The sequence below is a fragment of the Peromyscus leucopus genome, chromosome 19 (assembly GCF_004664715.2).
Source record: "Peromyscus leucopus breed LL Stock chromosome 19, UCI_PerLeu_2.1, whole genome shotgun sequence".
NCBI classification, from domain to species: domain Eukaryota; kingdom Metazoa; phylum Chordata; class Mammalia; order Rodentia; family Cricetidae; genus Peromyscus; species Peromyscus leucopus.
Window position 1 is genome coordinate 68,246,132 of NC_051079.1, and position 13,781 is coordinate 68,259,912.

Below are 13,781 nucleotides of genomic sequence, written 5' to 3' on the forward strand. Positions count from 1 at the left end.
TGGTGGGCAGGGACCAGAGAGTCAGCCTGTGCATGGTGAGAGCAGGGACTCGGAGAGAGTCAGCCTGTGCATGGTGGTGAGCATGGACTGGAGAAGATCAGCCTGTGCATGGTGAGCATGGATGGGGAGAGTCAGCCTGTGCATGGTGAGCAGGGACGGGAGAGTCAGCCTGTGCATGGTGGGCAGGGAACGGAGAGTCAGCCTGTGCATGGTGAGCAGGGACCGGAGAGTCAGCCTGTGCATGGTGAGCATGGACTGGAGAGTCAGCCTGTGCATGGTGGCAGAGGAGAGTCAGCCTGTGCATGGTGGCAGGGAGGAGTCAGCCTGTGCATGGTGGCAGGACGAGAGTCAGCCTGTGCATGGTGGCAGGGACGGAGAGTCAGCCTGTGCATGGGGGGGGAGGCAGTGGATGGGAGGGGGAGGTCAGCTGTGCATGGTGGGCAGGGATGGGAGAGTCAGCCTGTGCATGGTGGGCAGGGACTGGAGAGTCAGCCTGTGCATGGTGGGCAGGGATGGGAGAGTCAGCCTGTGCATGGTGGGCAGGGATGGCAAAGTGTTTGCACTGAAATGTCCTGAAAGGAGAGAGAACTCCGTGCACTGTCCAGGCTGATCCATAAAAAATTAATCCAGACCACGCAGGTCAGCTGGCTTTGTGTAGACCAGGGCCAGCATGTTTATGCTCTGGGGTCAGGGCTGCAGTTAGACCTCTGTGATATGCATGTTTTAACAGCTTGCTGCTCCAGGCAGAGTGAAGTGCTGCGTTATTTCCCCCTCTGTCCAACCCCCTGCTGCTCTGATCGGAATACCTAGCAAACCCCTCACTGGTCCTTGAAGGACCCTGGCTCTCTGTTAGCCTCCGGGTGTGTGTATTCCAGAGGAGAGGCCTGGGAGACCGGGGGAAGCAGGCTCACACATGACAGAGCATCCCAGGCCACTAAACCAAATGATAAGGTACCTTGTGACCACAGGTCAGACACCCCTCACAAACCCACTTCTCATAATATTTTTACCACTCTAAACCTCCCCTGGGACTTGAGGAAAGACACCACCAAGAAAGAAAAGTAATTATAACAACAGCCTGGCGCGAAGACAATTTTAACAACTGGAGAAATGCAAGTCATCTCCTAGTGGATGCCCTTAGCTGTCAAATGTCTTGTATGATACAAAAAGCATCTGCCACGAACCTATATGGGGGAGGGGGCAAGCTAAGTGACCTCTGAAGGGTCCCTAAGGCCATGAGACCCCACTGGCCTCTGCCTGGCCCCTGTGTCTGAGCACAAGCCAATGCTTATCATGGCTTCCTCTACGACTCTGCCCCAGTTCTTTTAGATTCTCAAGTCCCTGTTGTCTGTGCCCTGAGAGTATCTGACTTATATCCACACTGAGTCCAGCATCACCCGTCTGGGCCATGGTCTGCGCATCTCTTTGATCTGAATCCTTCATGGCCAGGCAGGGGCTACGCTGGCCACCGTCCTAAATGGCGAGTCCCGTGCTGCAAACCTAAATGTTAGGAACTGACCAGCTTCTGAGTGTTCATATTTCAGTGGCCTATTAATTATTCAAGCAGAGCGGGCTTGTGTGTGATGTGCAGATGCTATCAGACAAGTCATCTGGTGATTGGTAAACAGAGCTGGATGATGTGACCCCTGGGGTGGGAGATGATCTTCAGACCCCACGATGCTCTGCAGTGGGGCCCCCTAAAGGTAGGAGCCCACAAGGCCATAGTTCACTCTAGGCCCAACCTAGACATCCCCTGCCTTGCTTCTGGAGAATTTGGATCCTCAGCCACTTCTGTCAGTGGTGGCCACGACCCAACAGACATGGAGACCTGAAAGCCAGAGGCCAGATCAAGGTCAGGAGGGTCCTTGCTGGATAGGATGATGCTCAATAATGACGTCTTACTTTGGAGAGCTGGAGAGGCAGATGCCTCTACCTTAGAGTATTTGAGGCATCTGTTCTACCAAGGCAAGTTTCATAGTCAAGGAAAATTTCGGCCTTTCCCACTGGTTACAGTGTGGCAAGACCACAGCACACTGTAGACAGATGTAGGAGCGCCTGTCTTGGTAACGAATGGAAGACAGTGGTAACTGGGGGGAGGGGAAGGGAGCCACCATAGCACCAAGGACATCCCCCACAGACTTTGCACAGAACATGTCCACTGCAAGGTGGCTCTTGAACTGGTCCTGGGCACTGCCAGGAAAGCCGATAGGTAAGCCCTTACCAACCCCTCCTTGAGTCCAGAATAACCTGTGGCTGCCCATTCCGACTTGGCATGACGTTTTTTAGATAACATCAGATTATGAAGCCAGTGTTTTGGAAGAGTGGGTAGCGTGGTGATCACGGAATGGCTAGTGGGAGCCTGTGGCCATTTTGGATACTCAGACCGAGGCGTGAAAAAAGACATCCATGGACAAAAGCAGACGTGACACCCTCCTGGTGGGGGATAATGAGCCCCGAGAAGAGAGCAGCGATCAAAATGCAAGTCTATGCCAGGGGGAGAGTCCTAAGCCTCCCACCGGACCGCCGATTGTTCAGGCAGGTCCTTCACAGATACTGGCCTCTCCACTGAAAGCGAAGTTAGGCCAGAGGCAGATGCCCCTTCCTTTTCTGAAATGCATGACCTTTGACTCCACCAGTATGCCCGAGTCTGGTCTGCGTGGTCCAAGGGAGAGGATCACTGACCCGACGCCTCTTTCTGGACCCCGGGTCTGAGGGGCACGTCTTCCTCCCTTTTACAATTCCCCTCCTGAGCACCACTAAGGTTTTCCGTCCTGCAGATTGCTGCTGTCTTTATGGACAGACTTCTTGAGACACAGAGGAAACCGTGGTGCCGGATCCACTACAGGGACCGTGCTGAGGAGACGGGAGCTTCTAGGAGCTCAGGAGTGAGGCGGAACAGGCAGGGACGCAGTAGACACCACTGGCCACAAAATGGCTTGCGCAGCGGCTGCACCGAGGATATGTGGACTGGTCCGTGGCCTCACCCAGACTGCCGTGCAGTGTGCCCACCTCTGAGAGACGGAAGGTCTGACGGCGGGGCTGGTGGCGCTGAAGGGTGTGTCACAACAACCCAGGAGCCCGGGGTAGAACCTTGTGGTTACGGCGCTTTCATGGCAACCAAGAGAATTTCCTATTTTTGTGTGTTTCATAATTACGTGCAAATTCTATTTTTACCTAATTTGTGGCCCACCAGCCAAAAAAAGAAAACAAATACCCTAAAATACCCTCTTTTTAGCTGTTTACCTCACACACTGGCATAGGTGTGAACTTACTTGGTGAGAATATTCCAGAAAACTCCTTGGGTTCCTAATTTCTCACTATGAGACGTGAGACAGAACCTAGCATTTTTGGTTAGGGGTTGTTTTTCTTTGCCTTTCAACGCTGCTGAGGAGGGGGGTGGCTGTTCTGTGGAAGCAGAGCCAGCCTGACCTGGTTTTACCACCTTCCCTTAACACCACTTTAAATAATTCAGAGGGTGCTTCTTAAACGCTGTTTTAAATTTCACCATTCCTCAGAAATGCCTCAATTTCCTGGATATCATCTGCACTGAGGGAAAAATGTTGCCCTGTGCCCAAGATGCCCGGAGCCTGGTTCTCCAGGGGCAGCATGTCAACTCGGCATCTGACACATGGGTAACGAGTATCAGAGCCTGACAGACAACGAATTCCCCCAAACACAGGGGCTCCCCACACTCCTCCTGGCTTTATTTCCCCAAAGCCGCTGAGATTCTTATAACCACCATCAGCCCAGACCCAAAAAGGCGCAGACTCGTATCCACAGCTTCATCGTTCTGATGAAGGCACAGTATTTGCACCCCCCTCCCCAGAGCCCCTTGCCTGTATGATCCAAGTAAGTGGAGGAGCTTGGCCATTATCTCTCCACTTACTTTCCTGCCTTTCTTTAACGGACTTATTTCCTCTCTTATTAAAACCTGTTCCATTCAGCAATAATGCACTTTCATTCAGTGAAGACCGCAGCAGGAAAGGAGAGGTAAATACCTGTAGTTACCCTGCACAGCTGAGGGCCAGCTCTACCTGACTTCCACCTGGGAAGGTAGAAACTTAAAATGTCAAGCTGGCTGCTGCGTACCGATGTCTCCTGCATTTTATCACATCAAGCCGCTAACAAAGTAGGTATTAATTGGCATCAGGCACGCGGGCCACAAATATCGCCTTAATATCACCCACAAGCCCTCTAAAGTGCTTCATTTCTGCACCTCGCCTGGCCCATTCCATGGGGCTGATTGCTGCGTTGGCAAACAGCCATTTGTCTCCGGCACCTCCTGCCTTTGCCAGCTTTTTATTTACCTAAATGGAATAAAATAAAAGTACCTGGTTCCCTGCTGAGTACCCCCTTCCAGTTTGCATCAGTCCTGAAAATAACAGGGTTGGGCACCTGGGTTTATGATGTTGGGGTACCGGGGTAAAGAGCTCTCTCTCTATGTCACCATGTGACCAGAGCCAGGCAGAGAACAAGCATTTCTTGGCGCCACTTAAAACAGTCATGTCTTGGGGTTCAAAGCGCACAAGGGGACAGGTACGGCACAGGGCAGCAAGGACAACCTCACACAGCCCATTGGGATGTCGCACTGATGCCCAGGTGGAGAAGGGGCAAGGCGGATCTGTGATGCTGCTGGGCCCCCTAGTTTCCAATGTGCCTCCTGGCCAGCACGGGTGAGCATTGTATCTCCCCTCTAAGCGAGTATTTTTCCTTCCCCACAGTTCTACAGGCGTGACGGTGCCCATCTCAGCCACCTTCCCCTCAGAACTCCAGCTCGTCACCTGCTCTCTCAGACCCTACCCCTAACACCTCCAGGCAGGCTCACAAGCACAGGCTGCCCACCAATCCCACGTATGTGGAGAGTATGCATCTGCTGCAGGGGTGCAGAGTTTGGAGTGAGAAGAACAGAGCTGCAGAAGAAAGAGCTGGTGTAATGCAGCCAGACCTGCAAGTCCGTCTGTTTGGGGTGAGCCTTCAGAACCATTGCAGATGTGATGAGAAGCACTGTACGGCACCCACGGACAGCTCCTGACTCACCACGGTCCCGCTTACCGGCTTCCCTGTAGCTCTATGCTAGTGTGGAAGTGATACCCAAGCAGAAAAACTACAGTCTGAATTTCGAGTTTTGCTCAGCCGGCCCCTCTGTGAAGAGAGGAGTGGCTGACTTTCTGCCTATGCGGGACCTGTGCATGGTCAGTGAAGTATAGGGAATGTATTTTGACTTTTGGCATTTTCAGTCTATCAAGGGTTCATTGGGGCATAGGCTTACTGAAGATAAGGAGCATTCCTACACAGAAGGAAATGAGATATGCAAGTAGCCAACGTCTAACTAACTGGCTCTGAGGAGGCTGTGTTTAAAGTTTGAGGAAGGTCCCCAGCTGTGGATGCAAAACTGTTTTAGACTGAGAAATGCCAAGGTATGGGGCTGTTAGCAGGTCACAGAAGACGCCATACCTGCACGACGGGGTGTCCTCCAGCTGAGGCCTTCACAGCCCCCCGGCTGCCTTCTGTCTCATAGTGAGCCCTGTGGTGCGACTTGGGCTGCACCTCGATCCGAAGCTCGTACGGACCAGAGTGGGATGGCAGCTGCCAGTCAAGGGCGGGTAAAGACGGGCTGCAAAGGAAGAGAGGAGCTTTAAGTGCAGGTAGACACCCAGACACAGTTGTCCATGCTGTACCTGAGACACTCTCAGCGGATCAGCCCTCACCGCTGCTGTCAGACTGAGTATCCTCAGCGTCATCCAAGTCTCCATAAGGCCATGGTTACTATGTTACCATATGTAGTCACAGCTTGCCCGTGCGTGCTTCATGAATAAAAGAAATCAGCCAGTCTTCAAAATGCTAACCGAATCGAATCGACTGCCCAGAGCAATGGAAGAGGTGCAGATAGCCTGCTTGTAGCCAGGAGAGTAACCAAGGGGACGACAGGGTTCTGGATACCCTTTACTAGGAACAGTAAAGGTCTCCCTCCTCTACGGGAAACCCTGAGAGGCACCCTTGGCCAAATGGGGCTCCGGGAATAACCTACCCTGCAGTGCTCAGTTACAGCAGACCCAGGAGAAAGAGAGAGCTGCTGGACCCACTTCCTCCTCCAGACTGACATGTGCTTTGTTTCCATTCCAATCCTAACGAGCCGCACCTGAGTTTGTCACCATGCAGGTACAAGCTGGGCCATCCCTGCAGGAACCTGACTCGCAAACACACGGTAGTGAGTGCCCAGAGCACCTGCATTTGCCTAGCACCGAGGAAGGCTGATGGCAGAGCTTGGCCGGCTGCGGCCTCAGAACGACATGACAAAAGGGACAGACTTCCTGATTCTGGAAGTGCTGCCATGCACTCACAGCTCACACTATGCCTGTCAGGGTTATTTCCTGTGTATGTCACACACCCCGTTTCCAGCAGCTGTCGGGGCGGGCGGAAGGAAGAGCGGTGGCGAGCAGAGGGCTGGGCTGGGAGGGAGGCCGGCATCCTGGGGAAGGTGCCCCATGGGAGCTGATCAGCCTCCTGCTTCCAGGAGGGGGTGTGTTTCCAGGGCTGTGGGGCCACAGTCCCCCGAGCCAGAAGCGGCATGGGTACCCAGGCATGGGGGGGGGGCACTGCAAAGCCACCCACACCTGCAGCTTTTCATCGTGTGTCACACGTGTGCATAGACGTTGCTTATGTCCACACAGAAAGACTACACTTCGCTGTGAACAGAGAAAGAAAGCTTCACAATGAAAAGAACTACTTTCCACCCCCTAGGAAATTCTTAAAAAGAGAGTGACAGGCAGACCAAAAGGACAGAGAATTGTGAAAAGGGGCAGGGTGAAGGGTGACTTACACATTTAAGACCATCAACTCTGGTTGGAAATTTTCACCATAAATCAGACATCTCTCAAACCCCACAGGACTGACTGCATCTCGAATCAGAGATGGGGACCAGGCTGGAGGAGGAAGCTGGCTGAATACCATTTGTCCACGGCCGCCCTCCTGGGGTCGGAACTGCAGATGTCACCGTGATTCTGCTGCCCACGGGGTCTCTGACATCTGATGCAGGGGCTGCGATTGCCTGCTACAGATGTGCACTCGGGACTGACCCAAAACTCTGTACACATCCTCAGTTCAGTTCTACCCCGTTTGAAAGTCACGCTCAATGCAACCCCGGGAACAGCCGGCTAGGCAGGGCCCCGAGAGCCCTCAACTTGTACAAATGAAGTCATCTGAAGTTACTTGCACACTTGAAAATCTTGTATCATACACCAATGATCCAGAGACACTGTCTAAATAAATGGGTGTGGATATGCAAGCATTTTACATAAAAGGGATCTGTCTTCACAAAACATATAATTTTGTATCCTGACTTTTTTTTTTAAAGAAAAATCAAATTTTTGATTATCCGACTGCATTGATAAAAAGTGGTTTAATCTCCACACCACATTTTATTACACAAATATTACTGTGCAGCTGGACTTTGGTTACTACCCAGTCTATGGCTAACATAAATGCCATTGACTTGATGTCCACACAATTAAATCAGGGACTGTATCTTTGCCCCATCCTGAACACAGGGTCAGCATTTTGGGGGTTCCTGAGGCATTAGCCTCACACTCTCCTGGGATATAAGGGAGTCTCCCCACCCCAGCCCCAACTCGTTGTAACATCAGCCTGACATATTTCACTCATTTTCAGAAGTGTCCCCCAAGAACGGTTTGATGTGCTGCTGTCTGCCCCTCTATACAACCCTTGACTTCGAAGCAGAAAGCAGTGGGTGGTATGTAAAGAATAAATCTGAGTGAAAACATACTTCTGACCCACCAGAAGTAAAACTCCTGGGAATACCTGGCCCCTAACCATCTGCTTCCTTTTTGGCCTTGTGTCTTACTGAAGATCTTCTGGGGCCTCGGGACACTTCCCACAGCTTAACCTCCACCCCAACAGAGGCTGGCCACGCTGGGACATCCACTGTCAGTTACCGTGGGCCTGGCACCTTCTCTGTTCTAAAACTGCCATTTGTGATGAACAATGTCATGATGCCACAGAGGGAAGGCCAGGCCTTGCTAACTCCACAGGACAGACAAACATTCTGAGACACAGTGCCAGGACTGAAGAGATGGTTCAATGGTTAAGAGTACTGGCTGCTCTCCCAAAGGATCCGAGTTCGATTTCCAGCTTCCATGTCAGACTGCTCATGACCACCTCTAGCCTTTGCAGGCATTAGCACTCATATGCACACACACACACACACACACACACACACACACACACACACACACACACGCACACACGCACACACGCACACGCACACACACAAAAGTAATAAAATAAATCTGCAAAAAAAAAAAAAAATCAAATTAAGCAGCAGAGAGATGCCACGGTGGCTGAGGGCACTTGCTGCTGAGTCCGAAGACCTGACTTTGATCCCTGGGGCCCCCATGGTGGAAGATGAAAATGTACTCCTGCAAGGTGTCCTCTGTCCTCCCCGTGTGCACTATGACACACCCACAAATGACTAAATAAATATGCAATGACAATGAAAAGAAACACATTACAGGATAAAGCATGAGCAGATCAGAGGTGAGCAGCCTGTGGCTGGGCCATGTTGCTGGCTAGACTATGCTAGGCTCACAGAGCTGGGGCTCGACCTCTTTATCCCACAGACCCCAAATCAAGCATCCATTGCTCCTCTCAGCCTGTTCAAAGCAAACATTCAGTGGCTTTGAATAAATTTAGATTTTTTTTTTCTGAATGCTTGCAAGAAATTGTGTGTGTGTGTGTGTGTGTGTGTGTGTGTGTGTGTGTGTGTGTGTGTGTAGCTTTTCCTTGATTCTGGGGTGCTGAGGGCCTTGGGTCACAAAGCAGTATGGCTTCCAGCTGTAGGGTCTGAAGGGACAATGGCTAATGTAGCCTCCATGCTGGGGGAGGAGGGATGGAGCGATAGGCTGCGTGGGAATGATGGGCAGCTTCCCCTGATAACGGGGCGAGTCAGATCTTCCACAGTGCTTGGTATGTGGGCGTAGCGCAGGGAGAAGCCACCAGCTCTCCTGTTTTGAATCACTGTTCCCATGAGAAAGGGCTCCGCCTCCCACTGACAGGAAGCATGAAAATGCTGTTGGCACACAGGTCACAGCACCGAGACCAACTCCATACGAGATCACAAACCTGAGGCCCAAGTAGGCTCACAGTCCCTGGCTCCTGTCTGTACGAGGTCCACAGTTCCCAGCTCCACTGTCTCTGAGCATCTGAGGCTGGTGCGTAAGGACCATTAGGCTCTTTGGGGCGCTCATCTCTCCAACTGGCCACTGGGGGTTCCAGTATCATCTCCCCTCCATGCAGACCTTCTACACACCCCTCATCAACACCTCATCCAGCTCAGCTAGACTGCTCGGTGGCACACAAGTCTCTCTCAGATCCCAGCTCCGAACCCTGTCTGTCACACAGCACATCCCTTGACTGGAACCAACATGGGCTTCATCAGAGCACTCAGAAAGTACCTGTGGGTACAGGCTTTTTTGAAAGAATTTTCGAAGAGAAAGCTTTGTGTTTGTTCTGAGTGCTGCCTTTCCCATTTCTCCTAAGACAACGTTCCAGGGAACTCAGAAGTGCTGCCCAAGAAGCACAGATGTTGCTCGAACCAGAGCTCAAAGCCGAGGCTGGGCAGATGACAGCTAGTGACTCAAAGTGTCACGTCGTTTCCTCTCCCTTTCAGACGCCTAAGCTACCTCTGAGGAGGGCCCGGGGCATGGCCTCATGGCCACCTTGTGTGGGAGGTGGTGGAAAGGGTAAGTGGGTTAAAACAGTCACTGAATGCCTGAGCTACCATGGAGGGACGTAGGCATCTGCCCCCACAGACATGCAAAGGCCACTGGGCTACCAGAGAATCCAAATCCAGAGGGCCCTAGGGTCCACACCGATCTGACAGACACAAGAGCCAAGTGACACTTTCAGCAAGATCCATATGGGGGGGGGGGGCGTCCAGAGCAACTTCTGTCAGGAAGAAAAAGGAGAGGAAAGCAAAATGTGTAGATGTGAGGGAGGGAGGGAATGCTGAATGGAGAAAGGATCCACCCCAAACCGACAGCTGCTAAAAAAATTCCAAATTAGGGAGCCGTGAACACTGGCCTGAGATCACGGCTTATTTTATGTGAGTTTCTAGGTGAGTCAATGGTATCATCAGTTTTGAAGGTTGAATTCCTGTCTCGCACACATTAAAACATGTACAGATGAAGCTTTGAGAAGCCCAGAGGTGTTCAGAATGATAGGGCCAGGCATGGCAGGGTGAAAGACAGAGCCAGGAACCTCCGTGCTGGGGCTCTAGACTTAAAATGTCTTGCATTGGAAAGCGAAAGACTTGAGACTTGCGAAGGGCAGATTTGGAGAGCTGGAGCTGAAAATGACCAGCATGGCAGACTAAGTTACATGATAAGTGATAAGTGGTTCTTTTTATTGTGCATATTTTTGTTTTAATTACACAGTAATGGCAGCTGGGTGGTGGTGGCGCACGCCTTTAATCTCAGCACACGGGAGGGAGAGGCAGGAGGATCTCTGAGTTTGAGGCCAGCCTGGTCTACAGAGTGAGTTCCAGGACAGCCAGGGCTACACAGAGAGACACTGTTTTGGAAAAACAAAACAAACAAAACAGAAAACAGATCACACAGTAATGGACCTAGTTTTGTGTATGCGCTAGCGTGTGAAGACAGCCTCAGGGGCTGGTTATCGGCTTCCTCCTTACTTGAGACAGGGTCTCACTGGTGGTTCCCTGCTGCATATGGCAGCCCACGACCTTCTTAAGAGCAGCCACTCTGTACCTCACTTTACTCTAGGCATGCTGAGAGGAAGGATGGGTTCCCACTACGTCCAGCTTTACGTGCCTACTGAGAGCCCAAGTCAGGTCCTCGTGCTGTGTTCCTCAGTGGTCTGTCCAGGAAAGTCATCCCAGCTACAGGTACAAGAGCAAACGAACTTCAGAATAATTCCTGGGTATCAGAACCCAGAGGGGGCACAGTTTTGCTTAAATAGTTTGGGTAAAAAAAAAAAAAAGTCCTTTCAATTCTGAATCTTCCATAGTTAAAAGCGCCTCGTGTGCATGTCTTAGAGGGAAAATGTGAAGGCTTTCTTTCTATGCTTCCGTCATCCTAAAATCCATGAAGCTCATCTAAGCCTAAAGTCTGCCCATGGGGAGGAAAATGGAAGCGAGTTAAAGGGAAATGAGAATTTCACCTTTCTAACAGGGGCAGCAGCCAAAGTCCTTCCTCTAATTAAGAAGAAAAAAGAGAGAGTCAGGAGGAAAGGGGTGGGGAGTGAGTGGGGAGAGAAGGAGAAAATGGTGAAGGAGGGAGACAATGGGAAGGAAGGGAGGGAGGGAGGCAGGGAAGGAGGGAGGGGGAAGGATGGGGAGGGGAAAGGGCTGCTGAAGGCTCTCAATGCACTTATTGGCTGGCTCTGCAAAGCCTGGGCCTCAAGGGCTCCATCTGTCCATCCATCCAAGGCCAAGCCCAGGACCACCCAGCAACACTGGTGAGAACACACATCTGGGCCACGGCCCCCTGACCACAGGACTCTTGGCCTGGGAAAACTTGCCTCACCCAAGAGGGGCTGGCCTTCCTAGAGGTTAACCCAGTGCCTGGACAGAAAAAGCCCCGGTGGCCACCTCAGACCGACAAAATGGACGGCCTAAGGATGGTCTGATGGGGAGCAGATGTGTGGGTTATACCTTCCTCACTCTACCTGAACATGAGTGTCGTCGCTGACAGGGTTCCTGGCTGTCTGAACAGGTTCCCAGGTTCCTACTTTTCCCAAAACAAGCTGGGAGGGCCTCAGGGACCCCAAGCCCCAACAGCCAAACCCTTAGCAAAATGTTTCCTCTTAAATTGGAAAGGGCGAAGGCAGGAGTGAGACCTTATTAACCAGGACACTTTGAAATAGTTTAAGGACTCTGAACACCACTGTCCTGGCTGGAGACTGCTGACCAGCCATCCTATTATTATTGGACTAGTGTCCTGGGCATGCCACTAAAAAGTGGCTCCTCTCTACACCCAAGTGGGGGACAGGTACTCAGTGTGGGACCCAACCCCAGGTGTAAGCAGGAATAGGGAAGGAAAATGGCCCAATCCCTGACTTCCTTCCTGAGAGCTGGGCTTGGAATAAAGGAGCTGCCCTCTGCCTGCCTCCACCATTTATGGTCCAGCCTCCACCAGGATGGCTCTCCCTGCTCTCTAGGACTTAATGCAGCCTAAGAGCAATAACTCAGGATGAGTGTTCCACTCATTCTGTGCTCCACCCACCCTAGTCCCTATGCTGGTCCAGTAGTTGGGGCACAGGACAGGAAATCCTAGGGACTCTTGCCTAGGACGTGGGCAGAGCCTGGTAGACAGGTAGCCCCTGTAACAGAAAGCAAATATATGCCTGGCTCAGGAGACCAAGTCAGAGTCACAGATCTGCACCTTGCAGGATATAGACAGTAGGCGTGTGAGTATATGCATGCAGGTGTGTGTGCATCCTGGTCTACATGTAAGTGTTAAAACTGCAGATTCACAGACTCTATACATTGGCTGCTTCCTGAGATCTCACCAATGAACGTGTGGAGGAGTGTCTCCAAAGAAACAATTTTTTTTTGACACCCTGCCCTTCAACCCCAGACCTCTCTGACCCCAGGGCATCCCATGAGCCTCCTCCTGTGCATCGGAAGCTCAAGAATTGCCCTCTAAGGCTTGGGATCCCATCATTGTCCACATAACTCTTGCCACCCGGTAACTGGGTGGGTGGAGGGCAGAACTCATGAGCCAGGCTGAATCTCGAAGCACCATGAGACCTGGGCTCCTGGGTTTCTGGCCAGGCTCTGGAAGGGTCTCTGCCCTGTCCACCTGTTTCAAACTAGAAAACAGAGAACAAAGTAAGAAGGAAGGACAGATGGAGGATATTTCCCAGGAGGATTTCTGTGGGAAAGGAACGGTGCGGCCTTTCCTGCTCCCTCGGCCTGGAGCAGGCCCAACTTCTGCATACCCTGCATTTCTCTGGGGCACCCACCTTCCTCTTCCACGCCATGCCTTTCTCTAGCCGCCGAGCGGCTCCTAGCAGCTGCAGCTGATCCGCACTCACATCCCCGATGATTCAATAATGAGAATGCCTTAGACCACACCTGCCATGAGTGACTTATGAAAAATGAAAATCAAAACAAACTAACACAATAACTCGAGCAGGACGTAAGAACACAGGATGGAGGACAGGCAGGTCACGGGACACTTCTGCTACTTCCTACAACGTGGTTTCCGAGTGATGCTGAAATGGTGGCTGGTCAAATTCTGAAAGCTGGCTCAGTCTGTTCAATAGGGCACCAGCCCGCAGGGAAGCCACTGTCATTTATGGTCAGTTAAAGCAAGTGCCGCTGTCACTTCAGTCACGACACTCTGAGCTGTCACAAGGCCAAATCCTTCAGTCATCACGAGACACGGAACAGTCTGGACCCAAGGCTGGAGGACCTAGACATACCACAGAACTTCTGCCTCCTGCAGAATCAGCACCTGTAGTCGGACACCCACACAAGGTGTCACGACTCTGTCCCTAACTTAGAGATCCTAGGCCATTAGTGCCACCGGCTGCCCAGGGCTCCTTGGTTCCAGAGTTCTGGTTCCAGCAAAAACAAGGTTGTCATAGCAAGTTACTACCTGGGGCTTTGGACACACACGGCCGCATTCTTCACCTGTATGGGTGAGCTAGGCATTTGCACCCTGCTCATCCTGGTGGACCTGAGTGGATTTTCTGGAAGCAGCAGCCCATAGAGCAGGGGCCGAGCTGGGCAGCCAGCC

At 51.8% G+C, this 13,781-nt stretch overlaps 1 protein-coding gene across 4 annotated transcripts in view; it reads right to left on the reverse strand.

The window, feature by feature from the left end:
- Positions 1-13,781, reverse strand: part of Nfatc1 (nuclear factor of activated T cells 1) — a 113,801-nt gene that overhangs the window by 76,822 nt on the left and 23,198 nt on the right. For all 4 annotated transcript variants that reach the window (XM_028872011.2, XM_028872013.2, XM_028872012.2 and 1 more), the window contains exon 3: positions 5,455-5,614. In XM_028872011.2, the coding sequence (XP_028727844.1) occupies positions 5,455-5,614 (160 nt within the window). The remainder of the gene's footprint in view (positions 1-5,454; positions 5,615-13,781) is intronic.